At 37.7% G+C, this 26,197-nt stretch overlaps 1 protein-coding gene across 7 annotated transcripts in view; it reads left to right on the plus strand.

Moving 5' to 3' along the window:
• HEATR5A (HEAT repeat containing 5A) overlaps positions 1-26,197 on the plus strand; it is a 110,698-nt gene that overhangs the window by 26,969 nt on the left and 57,532 nt on the right. For 6 of the 7 annotated variants that reach the window (XM_074996887.1, XM_074996893.1, XM_074996892.1 and 3 more), the window contains 7 exons: positions 4,002-4,257; positions 5,300-5,455; positions 7,690-7,940; positions 16,083-16,194; positions 16,954-17,106; positions 18,363-18,462; positions 20,309-20,418. In XM_074996887.1, the coding sequence (XP_074852988.1) occupies positions 4,002-4,257; positions 5,300-5,455; positions 7,690-7,940; positions 16,083-16,194; positions 16,954-17,106; positions 18,363-18,462; positions 20,309-20,418 (1,138 nt within the window). The remainder of the gene's footprint in view (positions 1-4,001; positions 4,258-5,299; positions 5,456-7,689; positions 7,941-16,082; positions 16,195-16,953; positions 17,107-18,362; positions 18,463-20,308; positions 20,419-26,197) is intronic. The other variant, XM_074996894.1, reaches the window with a different exon arrangement.

Below are 26,197 nucleotides of genomic sequence, written 5' to 3' on the forward strand. Positions count from 1 at the left end.
GAAGCTCAGGGAGGGCTGGGAGGAATTGTTGAGTATTGGGCCTTTTATTTTCCCGTGCATGCTCCTGTACCACAAATGTTGCCAGATTATGGAAGTCTGGCCCATAGAGTTTGAAGCTGTAATATAGTTTCATCCGCAGAGGAGAACTGTACTGTTTTAATTATACTGGTATATCAGTATAGTTAGTGATACAATTTCTTTGTGAAGACAAAAGCTAAGAAATTCTGTCTAAAGCAGTGTTCATAAATTATGAAGTTGTAGAATATTTGTATTTTTATAATGGATAATAATAAAAGCATAGATTATAACTAATACAGATTGGAACAGTTCAGAGAGAGCTTTTAAATTACTGGAAAATGTTCCTTCTTCAAGAATATTTAATATTTTTAGGGCAGAAAACAGTTTTTTTGTACATACATTAAGATGTACTTCGACTTATTAAGAACATTTACTTTGCAAATACAAACCTTCTTAAGAATTCAACACTATTTGCAAAGTAAGTTGAGTTCATCATATATAATTTGATATTTGAGGGGAGGTTGAAATACTTTGGGAAGAATTTTGAGGGTTCTGAAAGTTCTTTTTTAACAGTGTTGCAGTGTGAGTTTATATATTTGTTAACAAAAATTTAGGAAATGGTCAGTTTTCTTCCTACCACACTGCCATTCCATGTTGTATTAATCGTACAATTCTCACATCTTTTCTGCTGTTCTTGTGATCAGAAAACGAACATTGTTTTTGCCACTTTCCAGTGAAACCTCTTCTTCAGTTGTATATTCCCACTTCACTATTATTTTTTTATCCTATTAAAATCTATACCCATGAAAAACTTTTAAGTGTTTTCTTTTGACTTTATTTATTTAGACATCTGGCATGTATTCAAGTCATTTGTAATATTTTCTTGCCTTTCCTTAAATTGTGGGGCAAATTCTTCTTTACATTTAAATGGGTCTGTTTTATTTTACTAAAGTAAGTCCTTTTAAGTGCCTTAAGTAGTATATTTTGGCTGTGCAGTACTTATATTCAAATGTGTGGCCAAAATCTTAGACATGAAGTGTATTCAGTACAAAGACCCATGTTCTTTAGTATGTGTACTGGAATGGCACTGGGGGGGGATTAAATTGTGATCAAGGCCCCAGTAATATTCAGTTCTGTATAAATATAAAATAAGACAGTTGCTGCCTGAAAGAGCATGAAGTTGAGAATTAATATTATACATGTGTGATTCAGATAGCTATTAAACAAAGGTAATATTTTTTTCTCCTGATGCCCATATTTCGAGAGCCATATTTCTGTAGCTTTAAATAAGCCTCTAAATCTGTGCACAAAATTAAGCCAAGAATTGTGGCAAGTTTTGTAAACCCAGATTTGTATTTGAGTGTGCAGTCAGAATTTACGCACCTATCAGCATGTTTTGCACATGGATCTGTATGCCTTGTTTAGAGATGTAACCCTTAAGGTTTTAAATAGAGTAAACACTCAGTTTAACAGACTAATGGGGGGGAGGAGTGCCCATTAAACCAAAAGTCTGTTAAACAGAGGGTTTATACTGCACACTCACCCCCCCAACAAGCTCTCCCATTCCTCCCTCCCCAAATGCACAACTCACCAAAGGAGCTGCCACCGCTGGAGGAGCTGCTGGAGCCCCTGGAGTCCACTCCCCCCAGAGCCCACTGCCGTGGCTGTGCTGCCAACCCCACTGGCATGGGGCTGGAGCAGGTAGGACCCCACCACGCAGCTGGAGAGATGCCGCCACACAGCTGAAAGAGTGGCCGCTGGAACTGCCACATGCTCCTCCCACCAGGCATCGGGCATGTATGCAAGTGCCATCTGCTCATGTACGTGCCACACCCCTGGTGGGAGGACTGTGTGGTGGCTCCAGCAACTATCCAGGCCACTATGGAGGGTTCAGCTGTGGCGGACCTGGTAAGTCTCTTACTGTTTTTTGAATTTTGGGAGGATGTGGGGGCTGGAGGGTGGGCTTTAGGATTTTACAGACCCCGATTAAGTGTGCTTTGGGAGCAACAGGGGTTAGCATATGTGCGTTGTTCCCAAAGTATGCTAAGTTGGGGTCCAAAAAATTGAGGGTTTATTGTAGCTTTTTCTAAATGTAAAAAAGCTTCTAACAACTGAGATTTCACATCCAACATAGATATAAGAACATGCTTGTGTTTTCTGATTCCCTAGTGGGTTATAACTTATGCAAGTTCCACAATATAAGCATTCAGAGAAGTGCCCCATATACATATATCTAAATGACTTTGTTTAATCCCCATTACCAAAAGGACTTGAAGAACAGATGGCCATGATCCAGTTTACTTTAAGTGTTCTGCAGTAGATGTTGAAGGAATTTTGCTAATAAATTGTGTGATATTTTTAGAATTAAAAGGTTAGGCATTATGCTTAATGGCTGACACCTGGAATTAAGAATAGGGAGATCTGTGTTCTAACACTAGTAGAATTATTGATATACAAACTAATTATGAAAATGTTTACATTCAGATGGAAAAGGAATATAACAGGCGTAAGTCAAAAAAGGTTGTTACAGTCCATGTAAAAATTGTTTTCAATTCATTTCCCTTTGGCCCATCTTTCCTCAAATATAAAATAAAAAACAATTGCTTGTTCCCTTTATTGTAATCTATTCTGCTTAACCACATTCAGTAATAGGTATTTGCAAACATATTGATTTTGCAAACATACTGATGAAATTCATTTCATATGTTTGTTTGTTTTTTTAAAACTGTGAGACCTTGGACAAATTTATCTGCCCTGTTCCTCAGTTTTTCCATCTGTGAAACGGAGATAATACAATGGTTTTCTGTGATGCTTAATTAGTATCTGTCAAGTGTTTTTAGACTGGATGAGGAAAAGCTGTGTGGAAGTGCAAACTGATATGCTCTTTAGTTAGGGATTTTCTTTTCTGCATCCTCAGGTGAAATTATGGAAAACTTGCTTACTGACGAATGATCATACTTAACAAATGACAGCACAGAAGGAAAGGTGTTATAATGGTCTTGAGGCCAAATATGCATGGATTTTTGCTATGTTTATAGTGAATGTTGTTCATTCAAAGTTCTTATTGTTGCATTTCATTCATATACATGCATATTTTTGTGCTTGTTTTTCATGGTGATGGCAAATATGTGCATATACAACTCATATACTTGTTTAACATTTGTAAGGAGCTTTATTGCACTGCAAAATAAATGATCTTGTAGTGATAAAGTTTATAATGTGGCCCTGCATTCTTTCTTTTGGTTGTTTATGATGTGCACTCTTTGTATGCTTCCCCTGTTGCAAGAAGAACTAAAAGGTATTGAATTAAAGAGCTTTGCTTGGTGGCAGCAAATATTTCCTGATTCAAGGCCAGCCAAAACAAAATTCTGTTAGGATATGGTTGCAGAGAGGAAGCTGTGTTTGTATCTTTATAAAACAACAAAAGCAGTCGTGTTGCACTTTAAAGACTAACAAAATGATTTATTAGATTGAGGTTTCATGAGACAGATATGGGTTATAGTTTTGTACCATAGTGGTTCTTAAATTGTGTTCATACGTTGAAGTTGGGCTCCATGTACAGAATGTTAAATAGCTGGATGCTGTTGTCAAGGATGGCCAAACAAAATATTTGCATAATAAGTGCCTGTTCAGGGTAAAGTGGCACTTCTCACGCTCTGGAATGAAATAACTTGAATTATGTTAGACTGTACACAGTACTGCTGTTGCAGTGTTAATTGAAAGTAATTATCAAATACAATTGTATAAAGTGACACATAAAAATCTTAATTAGAAAGACAAAAGAATTTCCAACTAAATTAAAATTGAGAAAATACACAGAATTGTCCTTTTAAAGCAGATTAAATGTTTCCTGTAGCAAATGTGGTTATCCTTGTTTTTTATATAGTGCAGAGTGATATTAAGCATTTGTGGGTCTGTAAATGTAAATAGCAATTTTCCAGATGATGTGATTCTAAGTATTCCCATCTTGAAATCTTTTTCAGGCATATGTGATATTTATCACCACGTTAGGAAGACAATGGCTTGAAAGGAATTTCTCTGCCTGCCTTTCCCATATTTTAGATCTAGTGTCTCAGTCTCACCCTAAAGCTATTCAGACGCAGATGGATGCTATCTGCTGTCGTCGTTGTATTTCATTTATCCTTCGAGCTATAGTAGGAGGCCTTCTTGGAGAAAAAGCTCAAATTGCAGCTGCTAAAGAGATTTGTCAAGCCCTCTGGAAGCTGAAGAAAGTTGCGGGTATGGCACTAACCAGATTATCTGTTTGTGGGGGAGGCTGTTTTTCCCCCCCCCAACCGCCAACCAGTGTTTGCCCACCCTAATGTTAAAGACTCTGCTGAAATACAGTTTCTAGTTTTGGTATATTACTGTAATGGTGTAGAGAAACGTTTCTGTTTGCTGTTTGGTTTTTTTGGTAGTTTATGGATTAAAAGTTTTTAAAAACCCTTCATGCACTTTTCACATGGCAGAATGATTTTTTAACCATATGAACAGATAATAGGTCAAATTTAATCTGTATTTTGTACAAATTGGGCCTGGTTCTCTCTTTCTGATCAAGCCGTTACATGCTACTCAGCTTGTACAGAAGGGCAGAATCTGGGCTCAGCTAGCCACCTGAAAAGTCCCCTCTGTATAAGGGAGATCTTTCGATGCCATGTGCCATCTGTGCCTGGCTCCGAAAGCACCTACCTACCCAGCTTTGGGGTCTGATGAAGATGCTAGAGCCCGTATCCTGTACTCTGCTAATTGTCAGCCACATACATAGTACTGTATCAGGCTCCTGGTTAAATCTGAAGTGTTGTAAAATGCAGTTTAGTTAAGTAACTACTACTGCTGTGTGTGTGCTCCTATTTTTGTTACCTTATAAACTTAGCTGTCTTTCACATTTACTTTTTTAAAAGTGCCATTCAGATCTCTGTGTATTAAGCTGAAAATAGAATGGATCTTAGTTGCTACCATGGCTTCTAACATGAAGAATTTATTGTGTGATGTTTGTGTTTTTTTTTTTTTTTGTTTGTTTTTTTTAATTTTGTGTGTGTGTTTTCCTACTCTTTCCACCCACCTATGCTTGAAGTAAATAATTGTAGTTTTGTGTGGTAACTTGATGGAAATATGGAGAGGCTCGGCTAAGTCCCATTGAAAATCTTGCATCTTATGTGATAAAGTTAATGATTAGAAGAATATTTCTAATGTAGCTACCATATCATTGCACTTCTTTATCCTGCTTGTCTGTATTTTATTTTAATGAGCAATGATTTCATTGTTTTTAATGTGCTGCCAGATGTTGTAATGAGCGATGGTAACTTGGAAACTCGGATTAGTACAACGGATGTAACAGCAAGCCAACATGTTCTGGTGTGTGCATTACATGAACTTGGAAGTCTCATACATGGTTTAGGCACTACTGCTGCACCATTGCTACAAGATTCCAGTACAGGTAATGGATCAGTCTGCACAGTATGTTCTTTGAGGGTTTTTTTTTTTTTGTGAAGTTGATCACAATAGTGGGTTCTTATTTTTTTGGGATATTTCAGACAAACATATGGCCAGATACAAATACAGAGAAAAAATAGAACATGCAGGAAAGGTGTGAACAAGCTAGGGAGAGTCCAGAAGAAAGCAACAAAAATGATAGATGGTTTAGAAAATTTGACTATGAGAGATGTTGGAAAAAGTGGACATGTTTACTCTTGAGGAAAGAATACCTGAAGGGGAGGACTTGATATCTTCCGATACAGAAAGGGCTATTTTAGAGAGAAGCATGGTCAGTTGCTCTCCATGTCCACTGAAGGTAGGCCAAGGAGTAATGGGCTTAATCTGAGGTAAAGGCAATGTAGGTTAGATGTTAGGAAAAACCTTTTAACTAAATGAGTAGTTAAGCTCTGGAACAGGCTTCCAAGGAGGTTGTTGACTGCGCATCATTGAAGGTTTTTAAGAACTGGAAGGACAAATTCCTGTCACAGATGGAATAGTGGGGCTGGACTTGATGACCTCCCTTCCAGCCTTAACTTCTGTGATTCCATGAGTCTGTATCACTTTTACGTTTGTAATTTTCTGTTGCATTCAGGCTTTGGGAAATTACTGGCATTTCACACACTTTATCTCTAAAATCTATCTATTTCTCCTTTTGAAGGCTTTGATTAGCTCTTCCATTGACTACTGAAATTGCCCTTCTGCCATGCCGTTTTTATCATCTTTCTTGACCTACTCATTCTGTTCGGAACATTACTAATGTCCTCTAGCAGTGTGGCTGCTCTGATTGCAATTATGTTCTTCCTATTTTTTCTGAGGATTTCCCCCCCCCCCCTCTGAAGTTCAAACTCATCCTCACCTTCAGGTCTCTGCATAACTCTATCTCTGCATTGTTCTCATCTCCTCTTCTGTTGTTTGTGACCCTCCATACTAATCAGTCCTTTTGTAATCTTTTCCCATTTTCATTCTATTTTCTTGTGCACTTAAGTCTTTCTCCCCCTTCCTGGGTGTATAAGATATTCAACTTTCCACTTGCCTATTTTTATCCTAAAATTCACTGCTTCTGTGAAGCCTTTCAGAGACTTATGACCCAAGCAGCTCTGCACCACCTCCTGCCTGTACAGTTACACAACTGTATCTATACTCTGAGCATCACATTGAAATTATATACTAGTTGTGGTAAAAGTAGTGTTTGATTTAGTTTAGTGTCCAACACACTGTGCAGTGTGTTCAGTAAATATATTTGACCAAATTTAAAAAAAAATTTTAGTTATTCTTTTATGTTTTCATTTTAGGGCAGTGAGTGTTGTGTCCTGTGTTCCTTCATGATTTTTAAATCATAACTCCAGATCTATTGGTTTTTACCTGACCTCCAGGGAACGTGTTCCAACTTTGGCATCAGTTGATCGGCAAATTCTTTCTCTTATTTAAACATTTTTTGAGTTGATAGTTCCAAGGAATGTAGCTATTGTGGAAGTTTGTGGTTAAGAAAGGTGAAACAGTCTATGGGGTTCTGTAGGAAGTCTCAAGAGGATTTAAGCATTGCATTTAATTTAGTACTTTACAGAAAGTCAGGGAAGAGAACAGACAGGTGCATTGTTACGGTCTTAGGCTGAACAGAATGAATTTTGAAGCAATTGTAGCCTTGGCTTTTAAAGTCAGTATTTTCATACTCAAAATAGTCAATCTTGAAGGTCACAAGTGTGTGGATCACTATAGCCAAGTCTCAATCTAATAAAAGGAGATGTAATATCCTTGCTGTCTGTAGCCGGAAAAGGGCATTCTTTTGCAGCTTTGATTATTGTGACATCCCTAAGCAGTACACATGTCTACATAAACACTAGGGTTGCAGGTTGTTTTAAATGCACCAATGTGATATTACAAAGGGGTCAAGTTTTTTTTTTGTAAAATTCTTCTCCCTGTCCAACAGCACCATTTAAATCTTTCCAGGGTTTAGTTTTATCCAACTGCTTCTCAGCTGTGTTTAACGTTTTAAAGTAACAAAATGCTTTACATTGATGACATTTAATATGCAATCTCTCTCAATAGCACTTCCCACTGTTCAAGGAATAGAACATGCTTGGGAAGTGATATTCGCTGTTGCTTATGGAATAGTCACACATCGTTAGACAGTTACCTTACTCAGCAGCCTGACTGTATTGTACATGTCTTAAATGTATTATTTTTTTTTCCTTACAGGGGTTCTGGATGTGGTAATTTCAGTTATTCTTCATCCCAGTATCTCAGTTCGCCTAGCAGCTGCTTGGTGTCTACGCTGCATCGCTGTAGCATTGCCATCCTATGTGTCTCCACTTCTGGATCGCTGCACTGAGCGGCTTAGTGCCCTCAAGTCTTCCCCTGAAGCTGTGACTGGGTACAGTTTTGCTGTTGCTGCTCTGTTGGGAGCAGTAAGACACTGCCCATTAGGAATTCCACATGGGAAAGGGAAGGTAATGATTTACTAATTTACTTGTAACCAGTTGGCTGGTGCTTCTTCCTGAAATGTCTCAAATGTATTTCTTATTTAAACTGTGCTGTTGCAGATGCTGATTTTTTTTTAATCATATGATTGGAATGCTAATACTTCTTCTCAATAAATTGATCTCCAAGCACTCACATAATAATAATGGTTTTTTTTTGTACCCCATTGGTGTGGTCATTTAAATCACTGATCAGGTAGTATAGCATTTCTGAATCACAGAATATTCAGAGATCCATGGCATCATACCATAGTAAATGTTCAGTTTGCTAATTTTGGCTGATTGCAGATAAGAGATGGATAGGATAAACTGCTGTTTAAGCAGGGTAGCAGTGTGTGAGAGAGAAGGTTACCCTTTTTTATACTCTTCTGCTTTCTATATCCATTATATTATAAGAAAATACACGTTTTTTCCAGGCTTGTTTAGACTCAAACTTAGTTGCAGTCTCTTGTTGGCTCTGTGCCTTCTGGGCTCTGCTTAGGGACATGTTCAGCTACTTAGTATGCAGTCTGTTTACTGAGTATGCAACATTTCTAATTTCCTTTGTTTAGGAAAGCATCAGATGCAGTAAATAAAAGTTAATGTTCAACTTTTCTCTTTTTATTCAACTCATTTTCCGAGATATTCCATCAGTTCTAACAGAGTTCAACAGCAAATTAAATGCTGTTATCAGAATTTCCAAACTTCCAAAGCTTTTTGTTCTCAAACCAGGTCTTTTAAAATCATATAGCTTTTTATAAAGTCTTTAGCTTAAATATCCATAAAAGAAATTGTTGATTCTGTATTAGTTTTTTTAAAGAGATGATTCATCTTTCTGTGTTGGAAAAGGGAACTGTCTGATCTCTGCCAGTAGTTAATTATTAATTTTTCCATTAATTTAAATGCTCATACTGATATCACTTCTTACATTAGCAGTCAGCTTAGTAAGGTTATTAAATTTTAGGTTAATACATAACATGTTTTGCTATTTAAATAGTAATAATAGTAATAATACAGAGATAGCCGTGCTAGTCTATATACTATCAAAACAAAAAAGCAGTCCAGTAGCACTTCAAAGACTAGCAAAATAATTTATTAGGTGATGAGCTTTTGTGGGACAGACCCACTTCTTCAGATCGTAGCCATACCAGAACAGACTCACTATTTAAGGCGCAGAGAACAGGCCTGTCACCTAGGGCCTCCTGGAGTGTGGCATTCTGATTAAGGATAGGTTGTAGGTCTTTACTAATGTGTTGCCATCGTTTGAGTTGGGGGCTCTAGGTAATGACCAATGGTGTTCTCTTCTTGGCTTTTTGGACCTATCTTGGAGTAGCTGGTCTCTGGGTATTCATCTGGCCCTGTCAATTTTGTTTTTTTATTTCTCCTGGTGAATAATTCAGGTTTATGAATATTTGTAGAGATCTTGTAGTTTTTGGTCTCTGTCAGTAGGATCAGAGCAAATGCATTTGTACCTAACGGCTTGACTATAAACAATGGATCTAGTTGTGTGTACATGATGAAAGCTAGAAGTGTGTTGGTAACTATTGCAATCAGTGGGTTTCTGGTAGAATGTGGTACCGATCAGACCATCCTGGATTTGTGCTGTAGTGTCCAGGAAATGTACATCTCGTGTGGAGTTGTTGAGGCATAAGTTGATGGTGGGGTGCAGATTGTTAGTCTCTGTGGATTTCTTGTAGAGTCTGTATACCATGGATCCAATCATAAAGATGTCATCGATGTATCGTTAAGTAGAGGAGGGGTAATAGTGGATGAGAGCTGAGGAATCGTTGTTCCAGGTCAGCCATAAATATATTGGCATATTGTGGGGCCATGCAGGTGCCCATAGTGGTTCCACTAATCTGGAGGTATAAATTGTCCCCAAATCGGAAATAATTGTGGATGAGAAGAAAGTTACAGAGGTCAGACACCAGGTTGTCTGTGGTGACATCGGGGATGGTATTCCTGATCACTTGTAATCCGTCTTTGTGTGGAATAGTAGTGTACAGAGCCTCTACATCCATGGTGGCAAGGATGGTGTTGTCAAGAACTTACCTACACCCTTCTAGCTTCCATCCTGCACACACAACTAGATCCATTGTTTACAGTCAAGCCCTTAGGTACAATCACATTTGCTCTGATCCTACTGACAGAGACCAAAAACTACAAGATCTCTACCAAATATTCATAAACCTGAATCACTCACCAGGAGAAATAGAAAAACAAATTGACAGGGCCAGACAAATAGCCAGAGACCAGCTACTCCAAGATAGGCCCCAAAAAGCCAAGAACAGAACACCACTGGTCATTACCTTCAGCCCCCAACTCAAACCATTTCAATGAATTATTAAAGACCTAAAACCTGTCCTTAATCAGGATTCCACACTCCAGAAGGCCCGAGGTGACAGGCCTGTTCTCTACTACAGACAACCTTATGAGGATTCTCACCAACAGCCACAGTCTATACTGCAGGAACACCAATCCTGGAACTTTTCCTTGCAACAAGGCCCATTGCCAACTTTGTCCACATAACTATTCTGGAGATACCATCACTGGACCTAACCAGGTTATTCACAGAATCATGGGCACATTTTCACTTTCCTCAACTAATGTCATATAGGCCATCCTGTGCCAACAATGCCCAGATGCTTTGTATAATGGACGTACTTCAAACTCTCTTAGATGAAGAATTAATGGGCATAAAACAAACATAAAAATACTCTTGATTCACAAACCTGTCAGTCAGCACTTTAATGGAGTCGGCCATTCTGTTAATGAAATGAAAGTATGCATTTTACTGAAGAGGAATTTTCTCAACAGTTTGGAAAGAGAGGCTGCCAAACTCTTTTATATTCAAATTCAACACACTAACGTGGTTTGAACCAGGACTGGAATTCTCTAGCTCATTATAGGGGCTCTTTTGTATACTTGGCTTTATCTAATTCTTGATTCTCCCCACCCCCTTTCTGCCCTTCTGCTCTCTGATTTGCTCACCTTGATAATATTTTTCTGATTTGTCAACCTTGATGACTATTTTTGGTTCTCTGTGCCTAAAATGCTGAGTCGGTTCTGGTATGGCTATAATCTGAAGAAGTGGGTCTGTCCCATGAAATCTCATCACCTAATAATTTTGTTAGTCTTTAAAGTGCTGCTGGACTGCTTTTTTGTTCCAACTACATATGGTTTTTCTCAGGGCTTTTCTGAATGAGATTTTTAGATTATAAAATTAATTTCAGTAATAATACATCGAGAATTCTATGTGTTTTTTATTTAGGTGTTTTCTTGGGAACGGCGGGAGGGAGACAAATGATTTGATACCACAGTTTATTGGTCTATAATGCAACCAGACCTTCCTTTTCACAGTCAGTTTTTTTATTTTAGTTGTCATCTTGGTCTAGATAAGACATTATTAATTTCTTTCTTGACTTAAGCTACTTACTGTTACAGGTTTTACAGTAATTAAACTATTAAATATTTTGTACACAGCACAGATTTCAGTAATCCGTATATCTTTTAGACATAGTACAAAAGCAAATAGTATAAATGTTAAAGCAAGGTAAAGGTTAAAGTTCAGTTTTTCTGAGTTTGAATAACACTCTTAAGGCTGATGAGAATGGGTTTATGTTTGCTTGCCTGTGGGAGACAGACATAGGCATATCTTGAATTTCTTTAACCAGATTAAATATAAGTAAATAAACTAACAAAGATATTGTTGTCAATCATCTCAGCTATAACATACTTGCAATTATAAATATTTAGTAAAGATACAAACAGGGGTTTAACAACTTAATATTAACATGTTATGATAATTTTGACTATTTTGCCATCAGTATTGAGGTCTGCCCACAACACATTACAGTTGCTTCTTGTAATGAGGGTTCATTGCAGAGCTTTGACTCAAAGAAATCAGAGCTGGGAGATGATAATTTGAAAGCAAACATTTTGAAACTAGTTATGTTTTCAGAATTGTAAATAAGTTAGCTCTATTTGAAGCCAATTAAACCTCCTCTGAAGATTAAAGTTTCTATAACTCTGGCTTGCAACTGTCTTTAAATTGGCAGGCTACCATTACTTTCCCTTTTCTTGCAAACATAAGAATTGAAAAGCTGAGAAAGAAAAGACTGTGTTAGTCCACAAGCATATTAGGTTTTGCCAGAGAAAATGATCTGCTTTTATAAAACTAATTGGAAGTACATCCACAGATCTGTTGCCTTGCTTACTGTGTTATGAATAAGCTTCTTGGAAGGACACTCATGTAGCACAGACCAAACTGAGTTAACACCTTCCTATGCCTGTAGCTGACTAACCACTCTAGAAAGTAAAATTTATTTTCCACATATCCATTCTGCCAAAATTTCCATTCGTCCAAAGGAGAAATTATATACGATGGTTAAAAACCTTAACTAACTTGAACATCAATTACAACCATTCAGTCCATTTTGTAGGATTGAATGAAACTATAATTACTTTATCACGTCATCTTACCTATAACACGTTCACAACAACCTGCTCCAATTAGAAGGTAGGACATACTGTTTTCCATTAGCTGAAGTTTCTGTGTGGCCTTCATGAGACAGCCAAAGAAAACATGTTGCTGTGATCTACCATGGAGGTAATAAAGATCTTGTGATGGAGGCTGGTTTTCATCAGCAAGGAAGGTTTCATCCTCCTCAGCTATGTCTACGTTGGAGGGTTTTGTTGATGAAACAATTGTTTTGCTGACAAAGCCAGGGAGCATCCAGATTCCCAAGGTGTTCTGTTGACAGAACGCAGCACTTTTGTCAACAGTTGTTTCCTGCTTCCCATGAGGAATAACATTTCTGTCAAAAGAGATCTGTCAACAGAAAACTGGTCTGGATGTTTGGGGGGCACTCTGTCGACTGACTGGGCTTCTGGGACACCAGGCAATCCTATCTGTTGTGCTTCCAGTTGGTCGTTATCCCAGCAGAGCCACTGGGCAGTCCAGCCACTCTGTCGACAGAGCAGTTTGGCTGCGGTCTGGCAACAGAAGTTTTGTCGGAAGTTGTCTTCTGACAAATAGCTTCTGTGACAAATCCCTGCAATCTAGACGTAGTCTTAGCAAACTACAGATGGAAAAACATGGTACAGCATCTATATCAGCTTTCTCTTTTTCACAGCTCAGAGATTGATTTTCTTGTGTTTTCTCCCTTTCAACCCTCTTTTTTCAAGGGAGATCAGAGGAGAAGAGGGGGTGCATACCTGTAAAGATGCAGATGTAACCCACACACCTCATTGCTTTACTTGGTATTATTCCAAAGTAAGGTCCTGGGAACATTTTGATACTACATTGACACTGTAGTCCTCCCCTGAAATTAAACCTAGGTATTTCCTAAGTATTGTTGACTGCAGTTGTATTATAGTATATACAGTATAAATGAGTAAAATTTTCAAAACTGTCTAGTGACTTAGGAACCTCCAGGTGATGATAGTATTGGGTTTTTTTGGGGAATGGGGAGGAACAGATTTTTTTACTCAGACAGCTTGGACTTGGGACAAAGATAGGCAACAAACTAAGAATAGCTTAATAACTTTATAGGTGAGTGCTATTTCAAATGCTGTATACACAAATGGAATAGAAGACAGATTGCAGTTTATCTGGAAAACAGCACTTGAATGAAAATTTCTTTTAAAGAAATGAAGTAGATGAAATGAATAGAAGAAGTAGAAGTAGAAGAAATAAAATAAATAAATAAATAAAATAAAAGTAGAAGAAATGAATGATGGCCTGTCCTAGGTGAGGTAGGGAGCAGAAAAGAAAAAAGGAAATTGTAACAGTAATAGAGGAGTTACAGTAGCTGTCTGCCATTCTGCCTCAGGAAAGCTGCTAAATTTCAAAGAAATCTGTCTAAACAGAGCAGTTGGTGAAGGGAAATATCAAATACTATATCGTGAATAGCAGATATGGTATATTAAAGTACTTTACTTTTGTCAGAGAGAGAGAGAGTTAAAATTTCAGGATCAAATGTATCAAAATAGCACATATTTAACATTTCAAATTATTATTCATATTACCTGTAAAAAATACCTTTAAAAAATAAAGTCTCAGCTGCTGGGGCAGGAAGGGAAGTCCTATCAGAAATCAAGGTATAATTAAATGAAATCCACTGTATACATATGGTAATTTCCTTAGAGGTTAGTGAAGGGTGTGACGTTACTTTTATGTTTTTTAGGAAGGTTGTTCTCTTGTTTTAAATGTACAGTCTTTCACATGATTTTTTTATATGTAACTCTAGAGTAGCATTATGGCATTGAGAAATTAAGGTTTTTGCTCCGTTGAGTATTTCGTGTATTTTAAATGTGCAAATTAAATGAAACTGTAGTGTATTTTAAAGTTTTTTATTGTTACTTTGATATTGTAACTATACTTCAAAAATGTTTTGTCATGATAATCATACGTAATGTGACATATAGGAAATGCAATATGGAAGGTATGAGGGAAATATGTTTTGAAATGGCTTGTGGGAAAGATGTGTTCTATTTGGTTGCTTAAAATATACAGTGTTATGTATATTAACGATGGATAAATTAACTGAGATACTTAAATAACATTATTTGCTTTACAGCACATCTTAAAAAGCCTCTTTCCCCATCCTTCCTGTTTACTGAACTGTGTCAAACTACCTATATATTTGTCTAATGTACTTTTATGACTCCTCTCCATTACCATAGATTGCACCTTACCATATTTCATGTATTTAATTAAACAACCCCCCCATGAGATAAGGAGGTGCTTTTTTTCCCATTGTACTTTTGGGGATCTGATGAGGCGTAGCGAATCTAAGTCACTTGCCCATGATCTCCACAGGAAATATGAGGCACAGCAGGGACCTGAACATAGATTTCCCAAGTTCAAGTATAGTGCCCTAACCACTAAGAAGTCCTTCCCACCCAAGGAGATGGTTATTCTGCTGAAGTGTGGCAGCAAAGTGGCATTTTACTCAGAGACATTGAACTGTAGTGTATTTTGAGAGATTGAGAAAGATATTTAATAGCAGCCTCTATCTCTGCTGAACTCTTCATGTGCATACTGAATAACCATAAGAGGAAGACTAACACTTGGCACTATCCAAGCCCTTTCTTCATTCAGCTTTTGCTCTCTCTCAATGACAAAAGGCTGTTATGGGCATGTGCCTTGTTCACCCATTTGTCAGAATTTCGCATATCTCCTATGGGCCTTCTCCGTGCAATCGCCTGTCCGTGGTACTGTCTCTCCGAGTTCATCTGCAGAGATCCAGTCCTGATCACGTTTAATTCTCTCTTAAAAGACCCCATTTTGGCCATGCTTCCTATAGTGAGTCAGGTTAATTTGTGTATATAAATTGCTTGTTGTACCTTTTTCTATGACTGTGAGCTCCTCTGAGAAGGGACTGCCTTTCTTTTGGGTTTGGAGAGTACTTTGCATATAGTGAGCTAAATAGCAATGCCAAAAAATGTCTCTTGATACATGGGTGGAGGGAATCACAGCTCTCAGATGGAAAGCAGTCAGGAAGAAGACTGGTCCCATGACTTTGTATTTGCTGTTTTTATTTCCATAGCACCTAGGAGCCTAGTCATGGACCAGGATTGCATTGATCTGTATTTCTTTCCACTAGTGACTCAGTGTAATTGGTGAGGCAGGTGTAAAAGGACTGTTCTCCTTTAGCTGCAGTCCCTTATTCAGTATGAATCTCAACCCAAGATGTGGGGAGGAGACTCCCTGCAAAAAGGGAGTAGTACTGCTCTTCTTACTGAAGTGGTATAAAGGTAGCATTGGAGTTTTAGCCTTGCATACAGGCTCATGAGGAGGGGGAAATGGGTAGAAGTGATACCAGAGCCACAAATTTCTCTTTATTTGCTTACACACAAGGTAAGCATATCCCCTGAATAGTTCAGTCTTTTAGGCTGACTTTTTGGGATTAGGTTTTGTTGTTAAAATATTGGCCAAGGGTTTAAGGATATGAGCATTCTCTCATTGAAACAAGTAGTCAAATGTGCACATAACTTTATTTGGGACAAAATCAGGTCCTAATTGTTATATCTAATCATTTGCATTTTACCTTTAACTTGCTTTTGATTTTAATGAACCATTGCAGGGGTAATGATGTTCTGTTATTTTTTTCTTTAAATTTTGAATAGGCAATCATGACAGTAGCAGAAGATTTATTGTGTTCTGCTTCTCAGAATAGTCGCATTTCAATACAACGAACGCAGGCTGGATGGCTGTTGATAGCTTCCCTAATGACATTAGGTAATATGTGTTTAAAGGTACATTTGTAAGAAATCGGTATGACTAGCTTTTGGTACCTGTGGTCCTTTACTTGCCTTCAATATTTCTTAGCTAAACTAACCTTAAAATTATTAACATAAATGTAAATCTCTGATAGCGAAAATCCATAAGAGCAATGTCTGTTATATTAAAAGGTACCATTAACTTTGTGGGAGTAGTGCCTTTAGAATAATGGCAGGGTTAGACCACTACTATTTAAATATGAAAGATAAGTGGAAAGATTAGTCTAATGAAATCTTATGTTTTGACTGTAAATGGTTAGACTTGTTTGATATAATGTGCGTTAGCACAAGATGAGGAGGATATCAAGATGTGTGCAAAATGAAAGGAATGGCAAGTCCTCACTAAATCTGTCAGGCACACAAAATATTACTGAACTCCAACCATACTTAATCTGGTCAGAGTATTGAACCTGATATTCAAATCACTGTTCAAGCCCTCACCAAATTATTGTTTGGGTCTTTTTTGCTTGCTCCTCAATTGAGTCCCTGTGTGGCAAAATTTAGCTAGAGCTGAATAACAGGTTTGTAATGAATTTGGGTCACGCACCCTTATCAGTAGGCCTGTTCTTCTGTACAAAATGGAGCACAGTGAGAGAAGGTTAAGAAATAATATAAGGATGTTAGAGGAATGGACCTTTTGAACACAGATATGATGATTTAATATAATTTGCCTTTATGGTTCCTCAGATTTGCCAATGACTTTTGTTAAAACTTACAGGTCCTGCAGTTGTCCAGCATTATCTCCCAAGAATGCTTTTGCTGTGGAAGTGTGTCTTTCCACTATCTCCTAAGGATCTGGAAACAGAGAGGAGTCGGGGGGATTCATTTACATGGCAAGTAACATTGGAAGGCCGGGCTGGTGCTCTCTGTGGTAAGCAAAGTTTAGCATATTCTTTCCTTGTGATTAGTTGTCCTTCAGACAACATAAAGAATAATTGTTGCAGAATTTATGCTTGTTTTCAGTTAACAGACTAAGCATCTGTGGGTGTGTGTGTGCGCGATTATGTTGCCAACCATCCTGGTGGAGAGTATTTTTCACCTGGACCAGTTTTATTTCCAAAACAACAGCCTATGTAATAATTCTCTTTTTATTATTCTTTATATATGTTGTGATAATGCCTAAGGGCCTTAATCAGGCTGGATCCTCTTATCCTACGTACTGTGCCAATATCTGCTAAATGGCAGTCTCTTCATCAAATAGCTTTCTTTTTACAAGACAAGATATATAATAGGTGGATGAGAAGGTTTTTGGACTAGAATGGTGTTGGGAGGTTGGGGGAAAAAATACAACAGAGGGGTAGGAGTGGCAGTTGCACTGCTTAGCCAGGGAGCAGAAGGCTTCACAAAATCACCACCTGTGTGGATGTTATCAAGTTACTGTTTTCTACATGCATGATCAAAGAGGTAAGATTTGACAAAGAATTTCATGGTGGCTAGACAGGTTTTGACTGGGAGCTTCTTCCACTTGAAAGAATTAAGAACAAGCGAAGATAACAGAAGTCAATCCAGAAGATAAGACCTGGACAAGATTTTTAGCAATAGGGACAAAGAAAAATAAGTTAGATCTTGGAAATATAGTACAAGGTTATGCTACAAGATAAAGATGTGGCCTGAGATGTATATGGTATTAACTGGATTTTATTCATGTCCTTTGAAGAAGTTTTCCTAGAACAGCAGCAAATTTGTCAACACGCTTAATTAAATGCTTTGCTTCAAATAACATTTTTAAAAAGGGTTTATTGCAAAAAGATGGAGCTAAATAATGAATGAGAAGCTTTGGTAATACATACTGATCTGGGGGCATCTTTCTCTGTAGTGAAAATTAGTGCAGATTAGAGGAGATTGTTTGAAAGTGACTAGGACAGTTAAAAGCCTTAAGGCCTTGTCTGCAAGAGAGGATTTTCTAGCTGTAACCACCTCCATGGAGATGCAGTTTATGTTGCCAAAATAAGTTCCCTAGCTTTGTGACATTTCCAATTTAATCAGTTTTTTTTTTCTATTTGTCATTAAAATCTTAAGTCGGAAGTGCTTTAAGTATTTCCTTTTTGTGAAATGAGTAGTGAGATAATTGGGTGTAATTTTCAGTTCAATAAATTCTTCAAAGATGCAATCCATTTATTTTTCTAGCTATCAAAACCTTTGTTTCCTATTGTTGTGGTCTTCTTACTGATGAAGTTATTCAGAGACTACTTTCTCCCCTCCCATGTGCTGTCGATTTATTGACACAGTAAGTGAATCACTAAGTTTTTTGTTGTTGTTTTTTTTTTAAAAAGTAAGCTGTAATTTTTGTTTTTGAAAGAGCAGGTGACTATTCCTCTGGTATATTCCTGATACAATGTATTGTATGAAGAGCAGACTTTTAAAGTAACATCTTACAGAGTATGTAGTGAGCTGGTACAGTACTGTGAGCTTTCCCTCACTGCCCTTGTAACTCAAGCTATTACTCAAGTTTTGTCCCTAAATTGTCTCCTGTATACACATGAAGATGTCTAGCTCATGTTATACGATGTTTTAAGATTGTTAGCTGGACCACCTTTGGTGAAGATTAGGACTGCCAAGTTAGAAGTTGAAGGTCCAGTACAGTTGATGCTGGAGCTAATAATGTAGTAGGGATACAGCAACTAAAGCTACAGTTACTCTTCAGTGGCTAATCCAGTTACTTAGATGTTAATACGAAGTCACTCTGTGTAGCATGAGTGTTTCTCATTGACGTCTCTTACTCTTACCGAAGCTGGACTAACTCCACTTACTCAAGATAACTATTGAAACGAAGACAAATAGAGCCCTATAAACTTGCAGATATCTGCAGACCATTTTTGTATCTGCACTGGGCTCTAATGCAGTAGTGGGCAGCCTACAGCCCATCTGGGTTCCGTGTGTGGTCCATGCAGCCCCTTTGCCCTCTCTCCTCGTGTGCTGGGGGCACTGCACTTACCTATTCCTCTCGTGGGGGAGGAGACAGAGAAGAGGCTGAGTGGGAGTTGGAGGGAGGAGGTGAAGTGTGGCCTGCAGCAGAGGGAAGGATTGAGCAGCCGCTTACAAAATGAGAAGTGATAGATATTTAAAGCAAGGGCATGTGAGAGACACATGTTGATGTCATACAACACTGCGAGCGCTGTGCACTTCCTCTGCTTCTTTGTTACTTTTGCTGCCAATTTAATTTGCCCCAGTAATTGATCATTTTGTGTTGAAAAAGCATGATAAAGGAGGAGAGTCAAGTGCAATGTATTTAATCTTACTCTTTGGGTCACGGTTGGTGCACATGCCTGATTTCAATTTAGGGGTCCAATGAGATGGAGGATCACTTGTTGAGCCCTTTCATTAGCCTTGGTTGCTCTGAAGACAAGCACTGTGTCGTGTGTGTTGCCCTCACACTAAGAAATAAAACATGAAATCAGTTTCTTTTTTTCTTCGGGTAGTTTTTTATTTGACCCCGTATTTATCTGCAGAATTTATAATTTTTACTGTTTTCGCAATCAAGTACAGCAATATTAGTGACTTTTTCCTCTTTATGTACATGTCTGAATAACATTTTGGTGTGCTCTTTTTACACATATCAATGTTTACATGTGCATATTTTGCCTTTCATAAACATATATGGTACAAAATTACTTTAGAGGTAGCAATGGCTTATAAACGAACTTCTGTTGTATTTAGACTGTTAATCAGCATTAAAGTTGTTCTTCTCCTTTCCTTTGTGTTCAGTATTTTAACTGTTCTGTCACTTTTGAACATTTTAATGTCTAGTATCTTTTGGATCTAAGCTAGACTATGGTGGGATAAAAATACAAGAAGGCTAATTGCAATAAATACATGTGAAGTTCAAGGCAGTATGAAAGCTTTTTATATTTCTACAATAGTACATAAATTACAACTTGGGACTAGGAAACAAGGGTTTTGAGAGCTTATAGAAATGTAAGCTGCTTGTTGGGGTGCAAGTTAGGCAGCATCTCTAATGTACATGCTTCAAGAGCAGTGAATACAAATTACAGCAAATCAGTAACTGAAAATTGTTGCAAAACACATGATCCTTCTTTAACGTACGTGACCATGTTTTTCTGTATATTTTCAAGGCTCCCTTCAATACATAAAATGTATGGAAATGCTTTAAAAACATCATCAGTGACTTACAGGCACAGACTTTATGAATTATTGGCTTTGTTGCCCCCAAAGACTTATGAAGGTATGTATAGTCTTTCCAAGAAATACAGTTTTAAATTGAAGAAAAAAAAAGAAGGGCGGGGAGGTTGATATGTGAGTTTCCTCTTAACAAATGTACAGCTAGGAAGATTTATTTTTTCTCTGAGATTCCTATTGTTGCACTTTAAAAGTTGACACTTCCTGCAATTCATTGAAGCCACTCTGTTTTGAATTTCCTATTTGCACTATACTTACTTGTTTATAATCACTGTTTCCTTCTATTAGAAAGCAAGAATTTTGATCTGCATTTCTAGAAAATGGAAGATACACAACCTTTATAATTTTAATTTAATATTAGATGTCACTCGCTATCATAAGACTCACTGGAAAGTAAAATTAATGAATCCTAGGGAAATAATTTCAGTATAAATCAATTGCAGTTTGTTGCAATAGGTTGAATTTACTTTGAATTATGCATACTAGACCATTGCATTACAAATATAATAATCTGGACCCTGTAGATTGCTGAATCTAAGTTTTACCTCAAACATGTAGTAGCTAAATCTTAAGCTGACTTTTACACAGCATGACATAACAATCAACATTTTAACCTGATCACTAAAGGTCAGTAATAACTTGAATAGATCAATACAAGACTGCTCATTTTAACTAATTAATTTAAAACTTCTGTCACGGAATTACTTTGGTTGCATGTGGGGTTATGTTTCTGTTCTTTAATGTCGCTGTTAACTTACTTGGAGCATAACTAAGGATCGAGAGTACACAAATCCATTATAATAGTCATTTATGCTATGTCTAGATTGAAGAGATCTATCAGCCAAAGATATGCAAATTGTGCAATATGGCCAAATGTCAGGAAAATGCCCTTTGCTGACACATCCCTTCTTCCTGGTGAACGAGGATGACCAGGATGTCTGCAGAAGGCTCCTGAAGCAGCAGACTTCTGTTGGGAGACCTTCAGGTTCCCCACAGAAGCCTGCAATCTAGATAGCATTAGTGACCTCGAAGGTAAAGCTGGAGTGCTTGGTAACTGTCAGCTGGAGAATAGAACAATTCTTCAGGGCAGAGGGGAGCATTTGCTTCCTTGTCATCTGCATTCTACTGTCAGTTGAAAATCTCGAAGGGATTTCTCATCCTATTATAATTTGGTCCATCACCTGGTAGCAATTAACCAACCTTTTACAAAGACATGATATGATACACAGTTAATTTAAAAGACAAAAGATTATCTACTCACTTCCCTTTTTTATTATTTTAATGAAGAGCAATGCTTTATAAATTTGTATTTTTCAATGAGATTATTTATTTAATGGGTTGAAACACATGCAGTATGGTAGTGTCTGTCTTGTTTAGGCTGAACTGAGTGATGTAAGAGCAGTGTCCACCTCATGCACTTGTTGCAGCAATCTATTACTAAAAAGAAAGCTCCTTAACAGACATATTTAAGTCAGTAGTCACATTACTGAAGACACTGCAAACAGCTTGAAACCTATTATGTCTTGAGCTAATGCAAAAGAAATATATGCAAGTAATCCTTCCTGACAGTTGTCCTAAAGCTGTTTATTCACTTGGAACCCAGTAAGATGGGAGTATTTTTAGGATATGGAGAAGAATCATAGGATTGGAAGGGACCTCCAACGATCATCAAGTCCAGTCCCCTGCACTCATGACAGGACTAAATATTATCTAGACTATTCCTGACAGGTATTTGTCTAACGTCGTCTTAAAAAGCTCCAATGATTGATTTGCCCAGCCTCCTTAGCAATATATTGTGGTGCTTAACCACCCTGAGAATTAGGAAGTTTTGCCTCACGTCCAACTTAAACCTACCTTGCTGCCATTTAAGCTCATTGGTTCTTTTCCTATTCTCACAAGTTAAGAGCAATAATTTGTCTTCCCTGTCCTTGTAACAACTTTTTGGCTTTGTCTACACTAGAGAGTTTTGTAGACAAAACTAGTGTTTGCTCAAGAAAACTCATGAAGCATCCACACCAAAATGTGTTTTTGTTGTCAGAAACTGTCAACCAAAAAACCCGTGTAGACTCTCCAGGGAAGCCTTGGGTTGAAAGAGCTGATCAAAAGATCAATCCGCTTTTATGTGTAGATGCAATTAGTCACCAGAAGTTTTTGTCAGAACATCTCTTTCAACAGTAACTTCTGTAGATAGAGTCTTCTGTTGCAGACCTAACCTTCATGTATTTGAAAGCACTTATGTCCCTTCCCAGTCCTCTCTTCTCCATCCTAAACAAATCCATTTTTTTTTCAATCTTGCCTTGTAGCTCATGTTTTCTAGACCAATTTGTCTGTATCTTTCCTGAAATGTAGTGCCCAGAACTGGATGCAGGACTCCAGTTGAGGTCTAATCAGCACACAGGGGAGCAGAATTATTCCTTGTGTCTTGATTTGTCCATTTCATCTTGTTTAGTTTAGACCATCTTTCCAATTTGTCCAGATCCTTTTGAATTTTAATCTTGTCCCCCAAATCACATCTCATCCCTGCAAGCATGGTATCATCCACAAACTTTATACTCTTTTCTGTTATCTAAATAAGTGCTGAAGGTATTGAACAGAACTGGACTGACTCATGCTGACTGTAATTTATCACCTTATTATCATCCCCAGATGTTTGCTAATTGACTGCTTAATTATTTGCTCTCTTATCCTTCTGGGTACAGAAGTTAAGCTAACTGCTCTCTAATTCCCTGAGTTGCCCTTATTGTTCTTTTCTATGGATGGGCATTTTATTTGTCCTTTTCCAGTCTTCTGGAATTTCTTACATTTTCCGTGATTTTCCAAGGTAATAGCTAACTGATCAAATATCTCCTCAGTCAGCTGCTTCAGTATTCTAGGATGCATTTCATCAGACTCTGGTGACTTTAAAACAGCTAATATATCTAAGTCATTTTTTACTTATTCTTTTCCTGTGTTAGCCTCTGATTCTATCTTATTTTCGTTGGTATTGTATGTTAGACATCCAATCACCACCAACCTTCTTGGTGAAAACCAGAACAAAGTCATTAAGCACCTCTACCATTTCCACATTTTCTCTTATTATTTCAGCTCCCAATTGAGTAATGTTCCTACCACCTCCCGGGTCTTCCTCTTGTTTCTAATGCTTTTGTAGATTTGGTAGTTTATATTCAATGCCTTTTGGTATTTAATACAATTCACTGTATTTTTATGTAGTTGAGCAAAATGCATTTTACTGAGACGCTAACTGAAGAGACATTTTTCTTTTTGTGATTGGTTTTCTTTAATACCTATCTACAAATGCTGCTTGTTCAACATGTCTTGATAAAAATGTTACAAACTAGCTATCCAAAAGCAATGTGATTGTGTAATATGTAATATATTCTGGTTAAATCATTTTTTTGTGTTTGAAAGTGCTGTGTAATATTTTACATTTGTTTTGCATTGTATTGTATTTCTCATGGCTCAGACAATCATGAAGGATGAAAAAATTGTAGCAATTCATAGTTTCCATTTGTTTCTTTAATCTCTATATTTTTTATGGTCTGAAAACAATAGTTTTTGTCAGAGAGCCTGGAACAGAACTTCTTGTCTTCCTTTTTATGCATATTATGTAATGTCGTTTAAATCAATTGTTAAATGGGAGGTATTCATTCAGATCTATTTTTCTTATTGAGCAACTTGAAGTAGATCAAGCTTTTCTTCTGTCTTTCAGTTTTCAGTTGTTCTGCATTGGCATAATGTTATTTAAAAGACAGACTGTGGGCAGGTGGTTGGGGCATGAAAATGCAGGGTAAGATATAATGGTGATTTGAAAAAAAAATACTCAAGAACTGTGCTTGGTGCTGGCTCTTTGTATTTTGATTAGGAATGTGTTGAGTGAGTGTACGACCTAATTGAAAGAGGAAGATTTAAGTTCTTTAACAAATACGGCATTTATCCAGAATGCTAATTACTCATTGAAGTTTATAATAAGTGTGTGGGTACAGGGGCAAGTGGAGAACAGTTAGAAAGTCAAATGTGAGTGCCTTCTGCTTGTGGATGGTCCACATGGAGGATTACTGTCTATTACCTTTGCCAGTTACTCTATAGTCTCAGTCATGCTGATGAACTCTCTGGGTATCAGTATAGTTAAACATGTTAGAGTTTCTCCTCAGTTTGCTTTCTAAAAACTTAAAGTTCAGTTATTACTTATTAGTGGCACTGGGGTCATTTAATTAGAGATTTATCATTATGGTTGCATGAGAAAACATATAGTTGGAATTTCTTAATTTTTTCATGTTTGACTAGGCAACTTGCATGTTTAATTAAAATGGGGAGGGGAAGTTTTGTATGGAGTAGTTTTTGCTCCTGAGGGAATTCTGTGCCACTGTATGTGCCCTGAATTCATATACTCCTCAGATTTATTTGCTTCCTGGCAAAAAAAATTACTTCTGACAGGGAAGCAAAGGGATGCAGTCAGAGTGGTCAAATTGTCCATTCCAGTAGCTCGGGTGCATTATTTTGGGCTCCTGGGACAGAAAGTGGAAAGGAAAATGTGGGCACAGGACTGAGGGTGCCCTAAGCCCCTCTACACTTGGATCCTGCTGGGTTGATCCTGTCTCTTCATATCTGGATCAGGGCTAAGGCTTACATGTGAGCAAGACTCTGTCCCTCTCTATCTTGATGTACCTGACATGGACAGGCAGCGCCCTCGGTGTTTGTGGGGTAGTCCCTGCACTTGTCAAGCACAGTCTCACCATATCCCTGTCCTATGGTTGGGGCCTGCAGTGTGATTTTTTTTTTTTCCCATCTCTGAGTAGCCAGAGGCCTGTGTTCTGCACTGTCATGCAGGAGCCTTCACATTTATGTATTGGCAAATAAAATACACAGAATTCTGCAGAATTTTAATTTTTCTGGCACAGAATTCCCTTTGGAGTAATTGGCACAAGGTGTGTGCATATATAAATCTTCATCTTTGCTGAATATCTCTTTAAGATAATTAGGGACTGTGTTTCTGAACTCGGTAAATTGACTGACTTATCTGTAGCTGACATAAGTCTGGCTTTATGCTATTACACCAGAGAATTTCTTCCAAATGATACTCTTAGGCTGGGTCTACACTAGAAAGTGTTGTTGACGGAAGGGGCCTTCTGTTGACATAACTCATGGAGCATCTACACACACAAAGCGTTCTGTTGACAAAGTCGTGACAGAACTCCGCCTTTGCCTCGACAGTGTTATCCCTCAAAAACTATAGAAAATTCGGTGGACAGAGAGGGCTTCCTGTTGCAGGGCAGCTGTTTGCAGAGCTGCCATTCAGCTTTCTGTCACCAGAGGGCAGTGCAGTCAGGCAGTTCTCTGTCAACAGAGCAAGTTGTATAGTGACAGAGATAGCTGTCTTAATCTGTATTCTATCAAAACAAAAACAGCAGTCATGTAGCACTTTAATGACTAACAGAAGTGCTACATGACTACTCTTTTGTTTTTGAGAGCAAGTTGTGTGTAGCAGCAGTCTGTAGACAGAGATTTTGTTGAGATTTCTCTGTCAACACTAACTTCTGCCAACAGATGCTTCTAGTGTAGACGTAGCCTTAGAGTGGTGACACTTGTAATAGCGTAGAATATGCTGACTTTGAAGAGCTTGTGTCATTCTGCTTTATGTACAATGAGGCAGAGATCTGTCTAAATGTTAATATGTTAAAATGAAGAACATGAATGCCCTAAAGGTTTAATTACTTATGCCTAATGGCATCATATTACTTGCTGCTGTAGTCTGTTCATTCTGCACTAAACTCTCGAAATACAAGGCTATACAAGCCAAACGGTTTGTGCGAGTCTCCCCTCATAAG

The sequence above is a fragment of the Carettochelys insculpta genome, chromosome 6, assembly GCF_033958435.1.
Source record: "Carettochelys insculpta isolate YL-2023 chromosome 6, ASM3395843v1, whole genome shotgun sequence".
Classification (NCBI taxonomy): Eukaryota; Metazoa; Chordata; order Testudines; family Carettochelyidae; genus Carettochelys; species Carettochelys insculpta.